Below are 15,065 nucleotides of genomic sequence, written 5' to 3' on the forward strand. Positions count from 1 at the left end.
TACACCCCCCCTAGCCGCGGAATTTGAATTCCGCCGGGGGATTTACGATCCGTCGCGGCAAGTTTTGAGGTAAGTGTTTTGTGAATTACCCACTTGCCTCTAAAACATGCGGCGGCGGATCTTAAATCAGATAGATTACACGGATCTAAAGATCCGCTGCTCTATCTGAATCTGGCCCAAAGGCTCCTGCCTGAGCACTGGATAATAGATTTCTCGCTTCTCAGCTCCAACACCCGGTATCTGGCGTATTCATCATACAGCACACCACGGGCAATAGACTGCTAGCAATCCGATTCCCTTAATGGAAGCAGAGCGTTCCAGATAATCGTGGCACTACGTGAGTCTGCTGACACGCCCACTCACATCACGTCACATCTGTATCACAGCCACATCCCCCTGTGCACAGTTTAGGAGATATTCAGAGTTCATGCAGCCGATGACATTACTGGCGCATGCACTCGAAAGGTCTGGCTTACAGTGCTGGACCTCCAGAGCCTGTGCCATAAACAGTGGCTCACGCGCTCATGCACGGGAGGGACGTCATCGTGCACCCAGACCATTTAGCCTGAGGCCATGAACCCGGAAGGAAGGCCATGGGAAGAAATAAGCCCTCTCAGCAGTAACATCATGGCATTGGAGGGCTTTGTTTTCAAGTAAATTACTCATAATGTGCTAGTATGAGATGCATACTAGCACATTAGGACATTGCCTTGCAGGGTTTCTTTTTTTTAACATGTAGTTTACCGCCAGTTTAATCCTAGCTCCAATCTTTAGCACTACATTGCGGGAGGGTACTAACAGCACCCACATCCCATCCTAATGAGATGAACATGAATTAGCAGGAATTCAAACAAATGGTTCCGCAATGATTACAGTAAAGGTATGGTGATGTCAGTATGAGCGAGAAGAGACAGGACTGGTTGGCTGTGTAGCCTTCACCAGAACCAGCACAGCAGCAGATAATGGGACTGTGGATTAAATTAAGTATAAGTGGGTGACAGAAATTTTCATAAAATAATCATAGATTACGTGGAAGTAGGTTAAGGGGTAAAAATAGCCAGATCTCTTCCATCCAGTTATATTAACCTAACACTACACTAACTACAATGCTAACTTTTAATGAAAAAATAATAATAATAGAAGTTCAATGCAAGAAGCCATGCAGTATCATGATAATACATCACAATAAGGTACCTATCATTGTCATTTAAGAGAAAGCAGTATCAGGGCACACTATAGATACCTAAACATTACGGACAATAAGCACAAGAGACAATAAAGTGGGATTGAGAAACCACTAAGGTTTAGCTTCAAAAATTAGCTCTTGAAAACACCCTAACCAAAGGCAGGGGACAAAGAGACAGGGAGAGGGAGAAAGGGAACACATCTCCATCAGGTTCTACCACAGGCGAGCCCAGAGGCCACCAGACCAGGCCACAGTATCACCCACCGTCCGGGAACAGAGCGTGAGATGTCGCGCCGCCACCCACGCGGCCCAAATATTGTGGAACTTCCCAGGACAGTTACGTCACATGTACGTCAATTTATATACAGGCAAAGCTGCGTTAACCAGGTTTCTCCAGACAGCAACCCGGGGAGGCTCCGTAGCCTTCTATTGGAGCAATATGGCCTTTCTGGCATAAAATGCCATAAAAAATAGACAGTTTCTTGTGTGTGGTCGTAGGCAAATTATTCGTGATACCCAGTAATAGGACCAGAGGGTCAAGCCCGACAGATATTCCACTAATCGAGTCTATGTCAGCAGCCACTGCCCTCCAGTACTCCTGCACCCGCGAACACATCCAGACCATGTGAATATAATTACCAATCTCTAGCCTGCACCTAGAGCATCTGTCGTCAGCAGTATGATACATCACTGCAAGTCTCTGAGGCGTATAATATACCCTATGAAGGAATTTAAGCTGTATAAATTTATCGCGTGCAGAGATCATTAGGGGAATAAACTGTTGTAGTTCCTCAGACCAGTCCTCCTCATCCAGCGCCGGAAAGTCCCAATGCCAAGCCGAGAAGGCCCTGGAGGCTCCAGTGCCACCCGCACAAGTAAGGCGGAGGTAAATGGAGGACAGCGACCCGCCCGCAAAGCGAGACGTGAGCAATCTCTCCACCGTGTGAGTCTCGACCTTAATAGACCTGGGAATTTGCGCTCTAAGGGCATGTCTCAATTGCAAGAACCTAAAGTACATCCATGGAGGCAGCCTGAACTTACCCTTCAGCGTGCCGAAGGGGAGCAAGCGTCCCCCAGGCATGACATCTCTCAACGTTCACACTCCGTATCTGGCCCACAACTGCGGATCAGGCACAGTCCTCAGTTGGGGCATGAAAGGGTTGCCCCATAGAGGAATGTGGGGGGGGAGAATGTTTGCGGCTCACCCAGAAGCCTCCATACCTGCCACCACACCTGCAGTGTAGTCTTTATGGGGGTAGTAACCTGTGCGTTGGATCTAGGCCCCCTGTAAACCAAGTTGCTCAGCTCGACCCCAGGATAGCCGCCTCCAAATCGCACAGTGACCAAGACAGCAGTCCAATAATATTTCCTCAAATTGGGGAGAGCCAGACCACCCCCCGAAAGAGAGAGCTGGAGCGTGGACCTGGCCACCCTAGGGACCGATCCCCGCCACACGAATGAGGTGACAATTTGGTCTAGTTTGGCAAAGAAAGAGGCAGGAATAGCGACAGGAGTGTTTCTAAAGACATACAAAAATTTCGGGAGAAAGGACATTTTTAACAGAGACTTCCAGACTACAGTTCTTTGCACAAGCTTCTGGAGGACCGGAAGCACATTCGCTTCCATGTATTGCGGCAGGCGTCTATGAATCTGAATACCTAAATATTTAAAGCTATCGACCCACTGGAGAGGACCCGGTAGCTCCCGGGGGGGGGGGGACACACCGTCCAGGGGAAATATGACCGACTTATCCCAATTTATTAGAATCCCAGAGAATCTGCCAAACACATCAATCAGTTCAAGGGCCGCCGTCAGAGACTGCTGGGGATCCTGTTAGTAGAGGAGGGTATCATCTGCGTACAAGGACACTTTCTCAATGATAGGGTGAATCGGAATTCCAGCAACTACCGAGGAGGACCGAAGCAGAATTGCCAAAGGCTCGATGGCAAGAGCAAATAAGGCCAGGGAGAGAGGGCAGCCCTGCCGAGTGCCTCGGTGAAGTGGGAATGGAGCAGAGAGAAGGCCACCCGCCCGAACCTGCGCTGTCAGGGCAGAGTATAACATCCGAAGCGAGGATAGAAAGATGGGGCCTAGGCCAAATGTCTGGAAAACAGTCCACAAATAATCCCACTCCACCGAGTCAAAGGCCTTTTCAGCATCCAATGACACTATTACCTCCCCGCCCCACCCCCACCAACCTGATCAAGTACCGTAAAAAGTCTCCTCTAATTAATATCGGTACCCTTACCTGGCATGAATCCCGTATGATCCCCGTGTACCAAGGAAAGTATTACTGCATTAAGACGATTGGCCAGAATCTTAGTTAGAATTTTAGCATCCACATTTAATATGGAGATTGGTCTGTAGGATGGGCAGAGCTCAGGGTCCTTCCCTGGCTTGGGAATGACCACAATCACTGCACGCATCATAGAAGGTGGGAGAGAACCCTCTCTTAGAGACGACACCAGGACCCCCCTAAGTCTAGCAGCCAGCGAGGCACTATGCGTTTTGAAGAACTCAGCTGGGAGGCCACCCTCCCCAGGGGTCTTACCAGCCTGCATAGACGCCACCGCAACCTGCACCTCCTTCAGAGTAATAGGGGCCTCCAGGGACATGCGGGCCCCCACCGACAGAGTGGGAAACTGAATACCATCTAGGAAGGAGTGGAGCTCCACCGAGGTATAATCAATTTTAGAGGAGTACAGGTCACTATAATAGGTCGCGAAGCACGCATTTATGTCGGCCGGGTCTGAGAGCAGCCCCCCCAGATCATCTCTAACATGCTGACATCCACAGGTTCCCTGGAGAGCAAGGCAAGCATACGCCCCGATCGTTCACCCTGTTCGAAGATCCTCTGAGATTGATGCTTCTTCGCTGCTGAGATCCTAAGGAGCTGGACCTCCCTCACAGCTACTAGTAGATCCATTCTCTTACTCTCTTCCCCAGTTTCAACAAACCTAGCATCCATCTCCTGGGCGGCAGCCTCAGCCTGAGCAAGCGAGGCCCGAGAGGACGAGCGTGCTGCCCCAATGGCAGATCGATACTGCTGTTTCATATGGCTTTTTAATGACTCCCAGCGGGCAGGTGTCTCCGTCCCAGCCAGGTCAGGAGCCCAGTAGTCAGCAATGGCTGAATCGATCTCAGGTTCAACCCGCTCATCCGTCACCCAGTACCTGGGCAAACGCCAAAAGGAACCCCCGGAGCCACCCCAGTCCGAAGCCTCAAGAGAATGGGCGCATGGTCTGAGATCCCCCTAAGGAGGGCAGAGACCTCTTGGACCCTAGACAGAACAGGGCTGCTGACATAGAAAAGGTCGATCCGTGACATAGCCGTGTACGTAGCAGAGCTACAGGTAAAACTTCTCACCCCAGGGTACTTCCACCTCCACACGTCCGTGAGGCCCATTGTCTGTGCCCAACGGGAGAGCGGAGAATCAATAGCTGGGTCTGGGGTCGATTTATCTACTTGTGGGGATGGCACCATATTAAAGTCCCCAGCCAGGACCACCTCACTAACCGAGTGTGATGTCACTATCTGCATTATTTTATTGAGGAATCCAAGGGAGGCTGGGGGAGGATTATATAGTCCCGCCAGCAGCAAAAGCATACCATCAACATTTGCATGGATTACCACATATTTACCCTCAGGATCCAGATGCAGGTCCAAAAGTGTGAAAGAAAGGGATTTACGGACTAGGACACTAACCCCCCCTAGCGTGAGTGGAGTAGGTAGCGTGGTAGTAGTGGCCTACCCACGGATTTTTAAGGCTAAGGACCCAGCCACCCACAAGATGGGTTTCTTGTAAAATGCATATGTCAGGTGAGTATTGTTTAAGAAATTTAAAAACCAAGGCACGTTTGATGTTAGAGTTCATCCCCCGGACGTTTCAAGAGATCACCGTCAAGGGGGCCATAGGGGACAGCATCTAAGCATATCTAGGGACCCTGGTCCCGCATCTGAATCATTCATAACAGCCCCCCCAGAGGAGCCCCAACATTGACAGCCCCCTGGCAGCCGCCGGGATGACCGGTAAGCCTGTGTCATATAGATAAGCGACATTCCTTCAAACTGTATCTAAGAACAACAAAAATAAAAAGAGGACAAAAGAAAAACATAAAAAACAAAAAACAGAACAAAAGTCCCAAATCTCCCCCACCCTGTGCAACCATTCTAACTTGGGAGCACTTGTATCCCCCCAACAAAAAACATGGTTAATAACCACATAGGGTCGTGTACTTGAGTCAAGCAGGCGATGTACACCCGGGTATTAGGTACGCAGAGTCATAACGGAGACGCCCCAAACAGAGCTGGAAGAACAAAAAGAAAAAAACAAAAACAAAAAACAAAAAAAGAAAAGAGAAGGGGGAGAAGTATCCCCCGGCTGAGTCAGGAGGACAGTCTTGTGAGGCCCCGTAGAGGAACAAAACAGGACATAAACTCTAGTCCATCAGTTAATCAACCTCCCCCAGTTCTCGCAGTTCAGCCGAGCAGGGGAATTCCAAGGCTGGACCGACCATTGGTGTAAGGGGCGATTGAAACCCCCAGAGCATCGGTACGGAGAGAATACAAGAAAAATTAAAATAAAATAAAAATAGGAATAAAACGGTGGGACGTACTCACAGGATACCAGGGAGGGTTGCCAATCCATCCCGCACAAAGTCAATGTTCTGTAAGGGCAACCAGTCAGTCCCAGTTTAGGCGTAAAGGTCTCCCCCAAAGCAAGGCCCATAGAAACCAACGGGTCGGTCACAGCCAGCCAGAAAGAGGGAAAAACAAAACTGAAGGGAAGGATCCCAATCTCCAGCACAGACTTGGAACAGGACAAGAACGATAATCCCCAAATGGGCTAAACAATAAGTGAGGCTTCACATCATCTCGTTCCGACTGAGAAATCCCAGGACTCCGGATCATCCACGAGGGAGGGTATTCACCCACTGTGCCGCATCTTCAGGCGAAGTGAGAACCGCACCGCCAGATAGCAGGATGATTTCCCCTCCATTGTGCAGAGCTCCACTCCTAGACATCTAACCCGGTCGCCATCTTGGACACGCCCCCCATGCGTGGAGTTTTAACCGATGGTCGTGCCTACTAACGATCGGTTTTGACCTATCGGTTAGGAATCTATCGGTTAAATTTAAAGCAAGTTGGCTTTTTTTTAACCGATGATTAAATAACCTATGGGGCCCACACACGATCGGTTTTGACCGATGAAAACGGTCCATCAGACCGTTGTCCTCTGGTTAACCTATCGTGTGTACGAGGCCTTACATCTTGCGTTACAAAGAAACTAGAGACACAACAGTAATATTTATTCTGGATAAAAGTGACCATGACAACCTTAATCTCCGCTGCTGGGAGAAAAATCACTTAGCTCATGGATACCTGATGTTATGGCTGCATGAATAAAATAATTTTTCTTTTCCATTGGAGCATTTCCTGAAGATACTTAACAAATGCAATGCAGAGAAAAATACCATTTGAAAAAGCAACAATAGATGTTCTTTTTATGTCAACTGGAATTTCAGAGCAATTCAGAGCATTATAAAGCTTTTAAAAAAACACGAAAGGTGACAATACCTGCTCTCAATATAAGACACGAAATGCAGCTTCTACTGGGAACAAACACTGTGAATACTGCAATTCAACTTTAGTTAGCAGTATAAATCAACAATGTAGAAACCACTTTACCGTAGAACTGAATGGAGGATTGCCCCTGTCCTTTGCCATGATCGTAATATTGTAGGAGGCAATATTTTCCCGATCAAGTTCATAGTCCTTTCGAACCCTCAAGTCTCCTTCTACCGATGATATTATAAACTCCCCTTTAATGGACAGCAGAAAAAAAGAAAGTGATTAAACTAATTTATAATCATTAAACAATAATCACATACTTAAACCAGAACTCAATGCAAACAGCAAAATACACAACTGAAATACATGCATATAAATGGCGTTACCTGCCAAAGGTTTAAAGTTTTCATTTTTCCACCACAGTTAAATCTTTTGTTTGTCCTAGAACACCCATCCAGCCTTCTGAATGGACAATAAAGTAGCATCCCTGTGCTCTCCCCTCCTGTAAGATGCTCATGCAGAACTCTGCAAAGCCATAGTCTCCTAAGTGCTGCCCTTCCCTCCTAAGCCCGATACACACTATCAGCTTTTCTTCCGTTCAACCCAGCGGGCTTTTGTGTGGACCGAATCGGATGCCAGCACTGGGTGTCAGTGGACACATTGAATAATGTAAATGTCACTGGCGCAAGAGAGGATTGATATTAGCGATCTGCTGCAGTACTATAAACACCACCAAAAGGGGGTAAAAGAAAATATGCAAGAAAGTGTTATTACGCCAATCCAATCAGAAAAATTTTATTAAATTAGATTAGAACTGGTGAAAAATCTGTGCAAAATATACAAATAAATCCCTAGTAAATACTAGGTTATGTGCAAAATATACAAATAAACATGCTGGGCCAGATTCACAAAGGTTAGCGGATCTTTAGATCCGTGTAACCTATGTGTTTTAAGATCCGCCCTCGCAAGTTTGTGAGGAAAGTGTCAAATTCACAAAACACTTACCTCCAAACTTGCGACGGCGGATCCTAACTCCCCCAGCGGAATTCAAATTCCGCGGCTAGGGGAGTGTCATATTTAAATCAGGCGCGCTCCCGCGCCGATTTAAATACGCATGCGTCGTCCGGGGAATTTCCCGGCGTGCATTGCTCCCACTGACGTCAATAGGACGTCAGTGGTTGCGACGTGAGCGGGACTTGCGACGCGCGTGTTCGTGAATCGGCGTACGCAAACGACGTAGGAAATTTCAAAATCGACGCGGGAACGACGGCCATACTTAACAATACTTACCCCTGCTTTTAGCATGGGTAAGTATACGACGGGTACCGCGCTACGGAAACGACGTAAGAACACTGCGTCGGGTCCGCGTACGTTCGTGAATTTCGCGTATCTCGCTGATTTACATATTATTCAGTGTAAATCAGCGGGAACGCCCCCGGCGCCATTTTTAAATCAAAAAAAAGATCCGACAGTGTAACACAGTGTGACACTGTCGGATCTCAGCCCTATCTATGCGTATCTGATTCTATGAATCAGGTGCATAGATAGGACTAGTAAAAATCCGAGATACGATGGTGTATCTGAGATACTCCATCGTATCTCTTTTGTGAATCTGGCCCGCTATGTGTAAAAAAACATGTGCAAAAAAAATAGAAAATGTGTGAGAAAACCGTATATATATAAATATGAATATCCCTTCAGATACTACATAATATATCCAAACAGCATAGAAGTATTAACATGCAATGTGCAAAACCCCTAGAAATTTCAATATCAAACAGCAAAAAAAAATTCAATATGAAACAGCAGAGAAAAGTTCAATTCACAATGCGTCCCAATAATAAAATATCCACTGCTTATAGTGCTCCTTGTGGTAAACAGATGTTAAAAGTGCAACTTATTCTTCCACCCAATGAAAACGTGAAAACGTGCCACCGTCACCAACCGCTTGATTGAACACTCACCAGACCACTGACATCCGTCACTCCACAGAGAGCTATGGATGGTCCGATTGGGTCTGCCTGAAAAACTGACAGCCGGGCCCGATCGGTCCGTCGGTGTGAAAGGGGTCTAAGTGATCACAAGAAAGTGGAAAAGATGCATAGTGATGAAGATTTGGAGTATTTTTAGGAACTTTAGAAGTTTCCCTTGGACACTGGATTTTATGTAAAAATGTTTGTATCATTTTTTTGCAAGATCTTTTTTTTTTTTTATTCACTTGGAACATATTTTTTTAGTTATTTGGAATTATGTGCACTATTATCATGTTTTCACAGATTATATTAATTTTGTGGTAGTATTAGGATCAGCAACTTAATTTGAATAAGTGCTTCATTATATTGAATTACTGAGGTCACATTAACTGGGTGAGGGGGAGAAACTGAGGGAAATTAGAATTTCTGTAATACTACTCAGTATCAGTGGACAAAGGTGTATTTGCTTTCTTAGAATAAATCACCTGTAATGTTGGGTGCCTTACATATATGGATGTTGCTGCATTTTATAAAACTATTAGTTTCATTTTTACATTTTGGAATGATGTGTTTTAAGACTGTGCACAATTTTAAAGGGTGCAGCAACTGAATAAAGGTTGAGAAATACTGGGTTAGCACATGAAAAAGACTTTGGTCATCCATTTTACTTAGATTTTCCTCTGTGCCTAGTAAGTGATCATTACACTGGTTTGCCATATACTGTTGGGACTCTGGAACATACTAATATTTAATATGGACAAATAATTTTTCCACCATACAAAACAGGTCATTATTCTCAGGCACAACAGCTCAGAAAGTGATAAACAAACAATAAACAAACAATATCTACTCACAAACTGAGATGGTAAAAATGCTCATCAGACCACACCATGAGGCTAAACACTCCCAGACCACCTGAAACCTCTAGCATGGGGGGGGGGGGGGGAACTGACCTTGGTGGCTCATTTTGAAGTAAAGTCCTCTGGCTCTAAAGAAGGACTTTCCTTTGAAATGCACCGCGTTCTGGCCATTCAAAAGAATGGCGGTTCTTTTGAATGTGCGTCTGTACACAGGGCTTGGCAAGAAAATCTTGCCAGGAATCCCGTCGAGAAAACCAACGTTTTTTTCCGACGGGATTCTCGCCCGTGTGTACAGGGCTTTAGACTGGGTTATTGGCTAATTGTGCAGCCAAGAAGGTCCTCTGGTGTCTGAGAATATATTGTATATCTGTGTATAAGTGAATTTGTAATGATGTTGTAACTTCCAATAAAACCTATGGGGCTTGAAATGGAGGTCTCCATCCCCCAGGAATAGCAGGGCATTATAAACTTATCATAAAAAAAAAAACCTTTACAACCTAATTACACTGGTACCCAAAATACTTGTATGTACTCCAGGGACTGCCTGAACTAACATGCATAATGAACCCCACTTTGTTTCTTTTAAACACCCTATCACTACGACAATATAAAAGTAACATTTTTAGTTGCATGGGAAGGTCTAATTGTTTTGAAATGGACGTTATGAAATGCACATTAAGAGAACTGTGTTTTTCCAAAGTTTTTTGTGTGATTTTAATGCTGACTTTACACAATCTGGTTGCACAAACACAACTTAAAGAAAAGAGAAAAACTGTTATGCATCATTCTCCTTTTTTCTTGTAGCAAAACAAAACTTATAGTTCCCATTTACTATGTTTAGAAACAACACTGCTGTGCAACTGCACGTCATCTGATATCTGCTTATAGCATCAGTTTGTTAAAACCTCTGTTTAGTTATTCTCCAGTAACATAAAGCAGTAAGTTCTAATACTTAAAATGTAGGTTCTTTTGTAATATTTGTGAGGAGAAAGTGGATTCATTGACCTTCTTACTTTCTTCTTGTAGATGGGTCCTAGTGTGAGGTTCACCTTATACTGTCTGTAAAACTCTAGATGGCAAGCATTGCCAATGAGAGCAGTATTAAACTCAAAAGCAAACATTTATTATATTGCAACTTACCACTTCTTAGATGTGATGGCTGCACTAGCTTTCTTGTCTAGGCTTTATTTCTTATATTTTTATCAACCAGTGAGTCTGTTTTTCAAAAGAACAAGCTCTCTTCCAGAGGTATCAGTTACAGGGATGAGACAAACCATTTAACACTGACAAGGGTGCTTACAATGATAAAATGTTTATCCCAAAAGTGTTAACTGGAGTTTGGCTTCAATTTGTAGGTATTTTTATATTTGCTAGTACATCCAACACTCCCCTACCCCCAGACTGATAATCATAGGTGTGTGCACTAATCACTCTCTGCAGTGCAGATTCCCCCTGCAGCCCGGTGTCCCTTCCCACAGCATGGCTGGCTTCCCTCCTCTCCCATTGGCTTCAGTAGTGGGCACACATAGATGATATTTTAGGATGAGTGGAGGAAGGGATAATGTCATTTACCGGCCCCTACCTTTTCTGAATGAACACAGTGAAAGATCGATACCGTATTTTTGAGCTTTCAGGTGCACACCCTAATGCAACAGGCTGCGCACACCTATGCTAATAATGCTGCTGTCTGATGTGCCCCCTGTGCTCCCTCATCCAGAGAGAGGGCACTCTAATAGGAGGTGTGTTACTGACCAGATCACCAGGTGAAAACAGAGGGAAAAGCCTAAAAAAGAAAATTAATGCAGCCACCCCATCTAATGATTGGTAAGCTGCAATATATTACATTTTTGTTTTTGGGTTTCGTATACCGCTTGGAGGATCTAATTTACTTCCTATATTAGCACCATAAAACACCAAGATTGTTATTTAAAATGTAGTCCAATGTCAAAACAAAACTATAAATTAAAGGGTTTTGGTATCAAACCTCCCATCTTTATGTCTTTCCACAAATACCTTTAACAAAGGATGTACAAGATATTATCCGACTTCCTCTATTAGGCTGGGTTCACACTGGTACGACATATGCTCTGACCTTGGGAGCACAGGTCGCATGACGTGTGTAAATTAGTGGTTCCCTATGAGAGCCTTCTTAAAAGAGAAGTTTGTTTTTATTTTTTTCTTGCAAGCCATACTTACCTCAGTGGATGCAGCATCAGACCGCCCCCCGGCGTCTCTGCACTGAGAACCGAGCCTCCGAATACCGCGGAGGGGCGGGAAGTGGCTGTCTCAGTGGCTCACTGAAACGCTGAGATTGCCATCAATCAAGGCAGCTGGCGGATCCAGACTTGAAAGTCGAGATGACGCGGTGCCTCGACTGATGGCAGCGACGGCAGCTAAGAGCGGACTTCAGACTTCAAAACAAATTGCACTCCTGTGACCCAGAGGAGAGGCCCAGCCTAAAAAGCTCAGGTTGGACTTCTGCTCTAACTGGTCCGACACAAGTCTGTCCGAAAAAGGTTCCTGTACTACTTTGGTCCGACTTTGGTCCAACTTCAGTCGGATCCTTGTCCTAACCATCTGAATTGTGACATCCAACATGGTGATTACAGGAGCAGTAAAAGGAATTTTTGTCACACTGGGATGGTTTTGACTATGTCAAAGTCGGAGCAAAATCTTATCCTGTTCATTCAAGTCAGATGGAAGTAGGACTGAATCAGGACCGATGTCGCAGGGCAAAGTAGGATGACAGTCGTGTCGTACCAGTGTGAACCCAGCTTTGGGACGTGTTCACACTGGTATGACATACGCTCTGACTTTGGGAGCACATGTCGCATGGTGTGTGTAAAACAATAAATTTCACATGAGAGTTCCTGCACTACTTTGATCCGACTTTGGTCCTACTTCAGCCCATTGGATATCATTGAAGTCGGATCAAAGTCAGATCCTTGTCCTAACCATCCAACTTGTAACATCCAACATGGTGATTACAGCAGCAGTAAAAGAAATTGATCTAACACTGGGATTGTTTTAAATGGTCAAAGGACAAGTCGTACTATCTCAAAGTCAGAGAAAAATCTTATCTTGTTCATTCAAGTTGGGTGGAAGTAGGACCAAAGTAGGATCGATGTAGGACCATGTCACAGGGCAAAGTAGGATGACAGTCTCATCCAGCAGGATAATGCACCATGTCATAAAGCTAAAATAATCTCACCACTGGTTTCTTGAACATGACGATGAGGTCAGTGTACTCCAATGGCCTCCACAGTCACCAAATCTCAATCCAACAGATCACCTTTAGGATGTGGTGGGGATTCGCACCATTGATGTGCAGCTGACAAATCTGCAGAAACTGTGTGATGCTATCATGTCAATATGGACCAAAATCTCGGGAGGAAGGTTTCTAACACCTTGTCGAATCTACAGTATGCCATAAAGAATTAAAGCAGTTCTGAAGGCAAAAGGAGGTCCAACCCAGTACTAGCAAGGTTTAGTGGCTGGGGAGTGTATGTTGACAATGGAATATAGTGACATTTTGGATGAGAGCTGCCATTGTGCTGTAATATTCTATCAATAAATACATATTACCATGGAATAGAGTTATACCTAAACTATACAGATATTTGGACCTCTGTGGTGAGTGATGAGACATAATTTAATATGCACTCATTTTGTAGAAAAATGGGTAGACAACTACTAGTACATATTAGCATCAATGCCATCTCTACATCACAGGCTTTTCTTGGTGGTGCACTAAACATGGTTTGTATTTGGTTTAAATGTGGTTTGTATTTGGTTTTGGCACACACAGCTGTCATGCCATTTCTCTGCAAAATTGTTTATGCAATCTTGGGAGCAGGTTTCCGGTCGATAAAAATTACATGCAATGCCTCTCCCTGTGAATACAGTAAATTATAGCAGGGTATTCAGTAAAACAGTGAAAGGAACAATGCTACAAAGGAAAAAAGAGTGTTACCTGTTGTAGTCATTCAGAATCCATCTTGAAGTACTCAAGCTGTGTAACTCAATATGGTCTCCATTGCTTAAAACATATCAGGGTGTGCCATCACCCCTACTATACATGAAATATAATTAAAGGATATCCTGAAATAGACTGATTTAAGGAAAGTGAATTCTGATTGGCTGCTACTGGTTACTCCAATCTGCACTTGACGCTTTGTTCCTTGCACTGATAATTGAATAGGCTTGTTTTTAAAACCCAGTCATTGAACTGTTGATTGCATGATCTGCTCTCACACCCAATCATTGCATTATAGTTAAAAACAAACTCCAGGCATGATCTTTATTGTGTACTTACATTCGTCAAGCTTGGATCAATGTAAAGCTGGTCATAGGTGTTTCTTTTTCATTTTTATTCTGTCAGGGGCTGAACAAAAAAAAAAAAAAAACTGTTTCCCTGAGTGACTCAGGGAGGCTGGATGACTCAGCAAGCAGCATCTCTGGTGCCTCCACCTGTTCTTCTACTAGTAATGTTGGCAATATGTGATTTTTAGCGGGACTGTGACATTGTGGCAGACAGATTGGACACCGTTGACACTTTTTTGGGACCACTGATATTTATACAGTGATCAGTGCTATAAAAATGCACGGATTACTGTGTAATTGTCACTGGCAGGGAAGGGGTAACACCAGGGGGCGATCAAGGGGTTAAATGGGTTCCCTCATGTGTGTTTCTAACTGTGGGGGGATGGGACTGACTGGAGGAGGAGACAGATAGCTGTTCCTAATTAGTAGGAATAGCAGATCTGTCTCTCCTCCCCTGTCAGAATGAGAATTGGTGTGTTTACATACACAAATCCCCATTCTGACTCTCGTGCTGCTATTGCAGGTGGCTGACGGACACCATGGCATCGTGCATCTATGTGCATCGGATCCCCCGCCCTGCAGCGGGGGCACCCGCTATGGCTCTTAAAGAAGCCGTTGTACCAGTACGGAGATTCGCAGGAACGAGCCGATAGCCAGGATCTTCTAGATCCTATTCTAAGCAGCTTCTACTCTGTGTACTGACCACATGAGGTTATTCACATAGCACACTGCTGCAAATCGCAGATAGCCTTGTTTTTTATTTCACCAATGAATTCAAGGTGTTTTTTAATTGCATGAGGTGGCCATTGTGACATCACTGTCCTTCCTCGCCACCTCATCCATTTAGAGAATGCTTTGTATTAACTGAAAAAATAGAAGCCTTTCTGCTAACCCCCTCCTTGGAAGCGCTCTCCAAAGGGGGTTAGCTTGCGGGTGCGCTCCTGTGATACAGTCGGCGGCCATAGTGTCATTGATTTGATTGACAGCAGCGGAAGCGAATGGTTGCGCTGATATCAATCATCCAATGAAGAAGCGAGAAGAGCAGAGAAGCCAGTGTGTTCATGACGTGGGACTTTCGAGGGCTCAGGTAAGTAAATGGGGGGCTGGGGATGCCTGTAAGCATCGGATGTTTTTTCAGTTAATGCATAGGAT

General features: G+C 44.9%; 1 protein-coding gene across 2 annotated transcripts in view; it reads right to left on the reverse strand.

The window, feature by feature from the left end:
• LOC120908952 (cadherin-23-like) overlaps positions 1-15,065 on the reverse strand; it is a 169,275-nt gene that overhangs the window by 140,673 nt on the left and 13,537 nt on the right. For both annotated transcript variants that reach the window (XM_040320484.1, XM_040320485.1), the window contains exon 4: positions 6,875-7,008. In XM_040320484.1, the coding sequence (XP_040176418.1) occupies positions 6,875-7,008 (134 nt within the window). The remainder of the gene's footprint in view (positions 1-6,874; positions 7,009-15,065) is intronic.

Source organism: Rana temporaria, chromosome 8, assembly GCF_905171775.1.
Source record: "Rana temporaria chromosome 8, aRanTem1.1, whole genome shotgun sequence".
Classification (NCBI taxonomy): Eukaryota; Metazoa; Chordata; class Amphibia; order Anura; family Ranidae; genus Rana; species Rana temporaria.